At 47.9% G+C, this 8,560-nt stretch overlaps 1 protein-coding gene across 1 annotated transcript; it reads right to left on the bottom strand.

Moving 5' to 3' along the window:
• Window positions 1-362: 362 nt before the first annotated feature.
• Window positions 363-8,262, bottom strand: LOC136332069 (sialic acid-binding Ig-like lectin 6). The gene is given in 12 exon segments (XM_066271330.1): window positions 363-681; window positions 4,187-4,275; window positions 4,610-4,709; window positions 5,530-5,814; window positions 5,899-6,073; window positions 6,075-6,154; window positions 6,640-6,687; window positions 6,886-7,121; window positions 7,123-7,156; window positions 7,309-7,409; window positions 7,869-8,139; window positions 8,214-8,262. Coding segments are annotated over 12 exon segments (1,635 nt in total). The 5' UTR covers window positions 8,257-8,262; the 3' UTR covers window positions 363-508.
• Between the last annotated feature and the right edge of the window lie 298 nt (window positions 8,263-8,560).

Raw genomic sequence — 8,560 nt, 5'->3', positions numbered from 1 at the left:
GATGATTTCCCTACTTTGCAAAAAGAGTAATGGATGGAGAAATAAAGTGAATCACTTATTAAGTGATGTAGATGAATTTGAACTCAGTTCTTTTAAAAACAAGTCCTGTGGTCCTTCATATATAGTAGGACATTTGCACCACTGCCAAGAAGATCATTCAATTTAAAAATAATCAGACACTGAGATAATGGGCTGAATATCATAAAATTAACAAGTTGAAGTGTTAACCCTTGATCTCATAATTACTCTTTACAGCTCTATCCATTTTTGAGATAGGGTCTTTAAAGAGATACTTCCATTGAAGTGTTCTCATGGAGGTGGCTTATTCCAACATATCTGGTGTTCTTATAAGAAGTGGAGATTAGAACACAGACACACACAAAGGGAGGACCATGTGAAGACATAGAGAGAAGATGGCCATCTACAAGGCAAGAGGAGAAGCCTCAGAAGAAACTAAGTCTGCCTATACTCAGACTTCCAGTCTCCAGAGTGGTGAAAAGGTATTTCCTCACTTGTATATCTTGATCTCTGAGTACTCGGTGTTGAAATCTTCCTGTTCCTGGAGCTTCAGATTGTGAAATCTGAGGGAAGCATAGTGGAGCTCCTGATTTTCTTCTGCAATGGGGTTAGCACCACCAGTGTCTGGAGAATATGAAGGACTATCTGTCCGGAACCAGTGTCCTCACCAGAGTGGAAGGAAGAGAAAAGGTCCAAAGCTGCTCAGACGGGTCTGGGAGACAGCAGCCAAGCGCCAGAATGGGATTGGGACTGGTGGAAACTTTATCATTCACCTGTTAATATATTTTTAAATGTTTAATAATTATGATTGGCCTGTTCTTAGAGAATGAGAATGTTTGTATGGATCAAACTATAGTCTTTTTAAGAAACACTAGGAGAGGATGCTTTGATGATATTCATCTTACAAATAGCAATGTGAAGGCTGAGAGATACTATATGTGTTTCCCCAAAGACACACATCTATGCAAATGCACCACTGAGTCAGGACTCAGTACCACTCTTTCTATCAATAGAGTCATCCTTTGTTCAGACAGGTTATGGTTTCCTAGGAGAGGCATTTACTAGAAAGCAAATACATTTCAAGTCCTAAATTTGGGATAGAAGATATTGTGAAATATAAAGTAGAGGCCAGGGTGGCATATGCTAAAAGATGGAGCAGGAACCAGGACTTGCAGCAACCAGACACCTTTGCCATATCTGCCCCCTGCCCTCAACACCCTCAGACTACAGAAGCATGAACTAGAAACCCTCTGACAGTAGCTTAGACAGGCAAGGACTAAGAGTACTCAGATGAGGAGGAAAGGACTTCGCTATAGCAGAGCAAATAGAGGAAGGACGCCCATGTTAAGCAAAAGCAAGATGAAAATATATGACAAGTCGACTGCAATTGTACTGCAGCCAAATCACAAAAGAATAAAAAATATCTGTTAATAACCATAAGTAAACCATTTGTATGTGGTTGACCACTCCAATCAAAAGATAAAGATATAGCCTGACCAGGTGGTGGTTGGTGCAGTAAATAGAGCGTCGGACCAGGATGCGGAGGACCCAGGTTTGAGACCCTGAGGTCGCCAGCTTGAGCGCAGGCTCATCTGGCTTGAGCAAAGCTCACCAGCTTGGACCTAAGGTCAGTGGCTCGAGCAAGGGGTTACTTGGTCTGTTGAAGGCCCACGGTCAAGGCACATATGAGAAAGCAATCAGTGAACAACTAAAATGTTGCAACGAAAAACTGATGATTGATGCTTTTCATCTCTCATTTTCTTGTCTGTCTGTCCCTATCTATTTCTCTGACTCTCTTTCTGCTCTGTAAAAAAAAAAAAGAGAGAGAAAGAAATGGATTTTAATAGAAAATGAAATCCAGCAATATAGTCATTCAATGATTTACTCCAGAAATATTTTCTGAGTACCTACTGTGAGTTATACAATCAAAACTCCCATAAATTTTGCAATAGAGAATAAAAGAAATAAAACAGTAACAGCAAACCACCCTTGGAACTTCCATGCTGAAAGGGAGTGATTCTGTCTGTCAATCCTAAGCAGTTGCCTAGTGTATTTCAGGTTCTGTTTGAAGCATTCCTTGTAACCACTCTGTGATACTGGTACTATTACAATCTCAATGTCTCAGAAAATAGACAAAGAACTGAGAGTTTTCTCATCCATCAAAGTCCCACAGCTCTAAGTGGGGAAAGACATAATGTGAATGCAGACAGTCTAGCATCACATGACATGCTTTGAACCACTGTGCAATACGAAGTACAAGAGACAGTTATTAATAGGGAAAAAAGTTTATGAACATTTGAAAATTACATGATGAGAAAGACGTACTGTGACTCATGAAAAATAAGACTTTAGCACACACTAAGGATTTCATTCCCCAAGATCAATCAAGCAAGACCAATACAGAGAACTGTGTAAAGTAAAATTTAAAGTGATTTTCTGTCTCCTTGTTCTACCAGTTACCGAGAGAAGATTTTTTGAAATAATTGTGGATGTTTCTATTTCTCTTTGCAGCTCTGGCCATTTCAGTTCATTTATTTTGATGGTCTGTTATTGAGAGCATACATGTTTAGCATTTTAATGTTTCATTAATGAAGTGATAGAAGACAGATATGTAGAGTAAATATCACACTATTGCATTTCTATAACGTTCCAGACTGGGGGAAACTAATCTATAGGCATAGAAATCAGGGATTTCTATAAAGGGCAGTTGACTGGGAAAGGAAAATTAGGAATTTAGGGGTGTGGTGAAAATGGTTCACATATTAATCAGAGACATGGAGACAGATGTATACCTTTGTCAAAAGTCACCTAACAGCCTCCTTTAAATGGCGCATTTTATTATATGTATACCTCGTTATATTGTTATTATATAAGATGGTGATTGATTTGAACAATGCACAATGGGAGTGATGAATTTGAGTTTGGGGTGTCTCAGCTGTCTACCCTGAGGCTGCTGTCCACCTTTTCTTTGTCCTCAATGGCCTGACTGACTAGATTTGGGTCATTAGTCTTCCCCAGTGTTCAACACTAGAAGAAAAGGGTAACTAACATTCCAAGTACTGATCCATAAAAAATAAAAGATAAAGTATTGCCATTTGAGACAACATAAATGGTATCATGCTAAGGGAAATAAGTTAGATGGAAAAAGACAAAAACCATATGGCTTCACTCTTATGTGGGATATAAAACAGAAAGCAACAAGCAAAACACGCTCATAGGCACAGGCAACAGATGATGGTTGTCAGAGCGGGAAGGGACATGGGAGGAGGACAGAGAGAGTATAAAGGGGGCAAATATATAGTGGCGAAGGAGATGAGACCTTGGATGGTGAGCACACAATAGAGTACACAGATGTCCTATAATAAGTGGTACTCCTGCCTGACCAGGTGGTTGCGCAGTGGATAGAGCATCGGGCTGGGATGCTGAGAACCCAGGATTGGAAGCCTAAGGTTGCTGGTTTGAGCACAGTCTCATCAGGCTTGAGTGCAGGCTCACCAGCTTGAACCTGAGATCAGTCATGACCCCATGATCGCTGGCTTGAGCCCAAAGGAAGTTGGCTTGAGAACAAGGTCACTGGCTTGAGCAAGGGGTCACTGGCTCAGCTGGAGCCCCCAGTCAAGGCACATATAATAAAGCAATCAACAAACAACTAAGGTACTGCAACAACAAGCTTATGCTTCTCATCTCTCTCCTTTCCTCTCTGTCTCTCCCTTTCTTTCTCTCTCTCTGGCTAGAAACAATAAATATTAAAAAAAAAAATAAAGTTGTACTGCTGAATTTATAGAATGTTATTAGCCAATTTTACCCTAATAAATGATTTTAAAAAGAAAAAAACAGATTGAAAATAGAAACTTATCGAACTCTACACTTAAAATATTTGCATTTCATTGTATGTGGACAAGGAAATATTCCAGGGACAGTGCTGGCCTGAAATATGAGGTTTGAATACACTCCCACAAAGCAGTTGGACTACGTGCATATTGGACTGGAAGAAGTAACATTAGAGCAGTTGGATCAGTAATTTAAAATGACCTCAGGGGAATTCGGGAAGTGTTGAGTGTCTAACATCCCAATGTCTAAAGGCCCCTGCAGAGGGCAGCACTGAAGAGGGAGAATGCTGAGAGGAAGCTATGTCCCTTCACTCACCTGGAGCCTGAGCCCATGTTACTCACCCCGGAGGCTGAGCCCACCTCAGGGCTCACGTCATTGTCCATGCTCTGCACTGGCTGGGCTGCTTTTTCCCTGCAGGTCTTCACTCTAAGGGAACAACCCCGGGATTTTCAGCCTGGTTATCTGGGGCATGGAGTGGCCGACCATCCCTATGCCCTGTGAGCAGCAAACTCCCAATAGGTGAGTGTGGGTCCTGTGTCCAAGGCCTCCCCTGGTCCAAGAACTGGACCAGGACTAGTTGGGAAAGACCCCATACTTGGTCCAGCTGGTACAAGCTGGCTCTGCCAACACTCAGCCTCCCTTCCCTGGCTCCTGGCTTTCCCCCCAATCCAAGATCCTCCAGCTCAGGTTTTCTGAGTTTCTGCAACCTTGAGCCCTTTCTACCTCACACCCCTCCTCCAGCCCTGGAGCTCACTCTCACCTGAAGATGAGACAAAGGCAGAGAGACAGCAGGGCCAGAACCATGGTGACAGCTTCCCCGACCACTCCCAGGACCCCGCCAGCCTTGGGTTCTTGTTTACCTGTAGGTAATTTGAGTTGTGTGTGAATTCCAACCCAACTCCATGGCACCCTAATTCTGTCTCCGTGCATTCTGTTAATGCACCTATTTTCCGTCCAGGACTCGGTCACTCAGCCTCCTGTTGCCTTGTAGACCCTGGATCAGACCCTTTCCCGGCCACTCCCTTCCCTGACCTGGGACTGAGAACCTAACACCCCTCCCTCCACTTCCTCCAAGTTCCATCTCTCTGGGACTGATATGGCTTGAATTGTGGGTCCTCAGAACTCTTATTTGCTGTCTTAACCTTCCATACCCCTCAGCTGGCCCCATACCTCAGAATATGACCTCATTTGGAGGCAGGGTCTTGTCTACGGCCATACCACCCTGAACGCGCCCGATCTCATCTGGAGGCAGGGTCTTTAGAGAGTTAACAGTTACAATGAAAGCCCTTAATCCACTGTAACGAGGGCCCTCATAACAGTGCAGGACTTGCACACAGACGCACACTGGGATAAAGGCAGAGATTGAAATGATTTTTGTACAAGGTAAGGAATACCAAAGACTGCCAGCAGAACCCCAGAAGCTGGTGGAGACCAGCCACACACACACCGCCCAGAGAAACCCTGCCGGCACCTTGACCTTAGACTTCCAGCCTCCAGAACTGTGAGGCCAGAACTATCCCCAGCTTAAGCTTCCCAGATGGAAGTATTTCCGTTCAGACAGAAGATGGAGGGCCCTGTCCTAGCAATCACCCCTGTCCAGGCCCGGCCCCTCCCCCAGCTCCATCTTCTCTGTGACCCACTCCTCTCTCTCTAAGCCTGTCCCCCATTACACCCTCTGACCTGGCAGCAGCAGGACAGTGGCGCTCTGGGCCCCGTGGACATTGCTGGCCTCGCAGCTGAGTCTGAGGCTGGCGCTGAGCTCCTGGCTGAGGCTCAGGGAGCTGTTGGCCCAGGGCCCCGCTGAGCGGGAGGTGACCGTGCAGGAGGCATTGCTGTGGTTCCCCTCCAGCAGCCCCGCCCCCAGCCCCCAGCGCAGGGAGGGGGCCGGCTGGGCTCGGGAGGAGCAGCTGCAGTGCAGACCCTGGTCTTCCCAGGAGCAGGAGGGGCCCAGCAGCTGCCGGGGGTCTGTGGGGAGGGAGGAGCAGGGTCATCGGTGCTTCTAATCTCCCCAGAATTTCAGATGACCTGCTCCTTTGGTACCACACTCACAGAGCACTGAGAGGCTGAGAGAGAGAGTCTGGGAGCCCAGCCGGTGCTGAGCCCGGCAGGTGAACTCTCCTTCTTCCGCAGTCCCTACACCGGGCAGCTCCAGGGTCGTGGTGCTGGAGATGGGGGTGGCATTCAAAGCTGGGGACCCCCGGAAACAGCTCAGCTCTGCGGGGGGGGTTGCTGTCAGCCACACAGAGCAGCCGCACAGCCTCACCCTCCAGGATGGAAAGGGTTGTGTTTTGCCGAATCTGCAGGGCTTTGGGGACAGAAGTGCAGAAAGGTACATGTGGTGAGCAAAGCTAGAGTCTCTCTCCTTTGCGATGTCCACACTAGCTCCGAGGAGGGGGCAGTAATGCCCTGGCCTCAGGCCTTCAGAAGAGCCCAAAGGATTCCCCTGCAGTCACCCAGGTTGTCTAGAAAATGGAGAGCCGAAGGCTTGGGAAATGACAACAGATGCAGTCATGGACCAAAGAGGAGATAAACAGAAGCAGGAGGAAGAAAAACCTCAGAGAGAGGATGGAGTGAGAGGGATGTGAGCTTCCTTTGGATCTGGCCACAGACAGCCCTGGGTGAGAAAAGGATGAAGTTTAGGGAGTTAAGATTTGGGGGGAAGGGCTTTCAGTCTGACCTCAGTACTTGACTTCCTCTACACATCTCACTAGTCCCCCGCCCTTTGGAGCTTTGAGACCCACTGAGACCCTGGGTCCTTCCCAGCCCTGGAGAGAAGATGTCCCATCCTACCTGTGCTGTTTCCTTGGAAGACGCTGATGGCCGTGTTCTGTGGAGCATCTGGGACAGAAGGACATGGCAGCTTCAACATTCATGGTGACAGAGGGGTGGGCACAGGGACTTTCTCCCCAGGACCATGGGAGCAGGTAAGGGGGTTCCCTTCCTTCTGGACTTCCATGACTATGATTCCAGGCTCTGGCCCATCTCTGTCCTGGCCTCAAACCCTCAAGCACCCTGCTGTCCTGACCCAGCACTCACAGGTGACATTGAGCTGGACGGTTCTCTCCACGGTCACACCAGCTGCAGGAAAATGCACCTGACAGGTGAGGTTGGTGCCGTGGTCCTGGGGCCGTGGGGTGAGGGTGATCACCGAGGAGAGGAGGATCCGGGGGCCCAGGGAGGTGTGGGCGGCTGACGTCCAGGAGAAGAAGGGGGGCATGCCCCACTCACAGGCCCAGGACACGGAGCAGGTCAGGTTACTGGGGCGGCTGGCTTCCAGGGATGAGGATGTCGGGGTTGTGGGTCAGGGCTGGAGTGAAGAGAGAGAAGGTTAGGGCCCGTAGTGTGTTGTCAGCCTGCCCCAGGTCATGCCATGGCTGTCCCTCTTTACCCCCAGGGGCATTCATTTTTCTATTTTGGATACCCCTCACCCTATGGCCTTTCTATGGGCCCCTGCCATACCTGTCACTTTCAGAGAGAGCATTTTGTCTGTGGAGGAGTGTGTATTGAATTGGTTTTATAGTTGAAAGAAGTAGGTCCCACTGTCCCTCATGTTGACATCCCTGGTTGTGATAGACTGCAAGTGGCGAAAAGCCTTTGTAAATTTGAGGCTTAGCAAAAGGTTATGTTCTCCCCCCCACTTCCATATTGGCTATGAAGCTGAGTATTTGCACACATCCCATAGCCCCACTTCACTTGCTGGAAGCAATTTACATGTCCTTCTTCTCAACCTTTGTTCAGATGTTGGTTGATTTCACTTATGCATGGTAGAGGGATTCCTCTTTATGCCTTGGGAGAATTCCTATTTTTGCCTCAGATGTGTGACTTTGTATCAAAGACTTCCTTATTTGCTTATGGCTATATAATAAAGCAAACTGGAGGCTATGGGGCTCTTGGATATTGCCATCTAAATTGAAGAGGCCTTCTGACCCCCTCCTCTTTTTCTCGATGAGTCTATTTTCTTAATTCTGCACCGTTCTCCCTCAAAACCCAGAATTTCTAGCTGCGCTGGTCTGTGGAACCTGATGGTCAGGGAGCAGTTGTTGGACTTGGGGTTCCTGGGGAGGAAGAACCGGCCCTGGGTCCTCTCCTGCAGCTTCTGCTCTGGTTCGGCTGCGGCCACTGGAAGATCATTGTTTGTATTCACTCCATTCCTGAACCAAAACAGGTGGGAGGGTTCATAAAATGTCCAGGGGTAGGAAAATTTGCACGGCACGAAGACACACAGGCTCTCCTGCACTGTCACAGATTCCTGTAGTTCCAGCCGGTAGCTTGAACTCTGAACCAAGGGCCCTGGGGAAAAAAAACGCAGCCTGAGCTTTAGGGCCTCCTCACAAGTGGGCTTCCCTCTCCCCTCTCCTACTCACCTCCCCACAGCACGGGCAGCAGCAGCAGGAGCCTCAACAGCATCCCTTCCTCATGCCCAGAGACAGTGTGCCTTCTGGGGTCTGTCTACAGGGAAACAAAGGATGCAGATCAGCGGAGGTAAAGAAAACATAGCCAGGAAGACTGCGGTGAGAAAAAAGGTCACAAGACCAGAAAAAGGAAGTGGAGATTTTACATAGAGTCCACAATGATTGACTCTGAGATCCAACAGCCCCATCTCTGCATGTGGCCAATGAACTCTGAGGCTCAGATAGGAGGGGTTTGCCCAGCTAAGGCAGCAAAGGAGGATGAGAGCCCCTAATCCCTGGGTTCATGCACAATTCTCTGC

This window comes from Saccopteryx bilineata, chromosome 3, assembly GCF_036850765.1.
Source record: "Saccopteryx bilineata isolate mSacBil1 chromosome 3, mSacBil1_pri_phased_curated, whole genome shotgun sequence".
In the NCBI taxonomy this organism is placed as follows: Eukaryota; Metazoa; Chordata; class Mammalia; order Chiroptera; family Emballonuridae; genus Saccopteryx; species Saccopteryx bilineata.
This window is presented reverse-complemented; position numbering and strand designations above follow the sequence as displayed.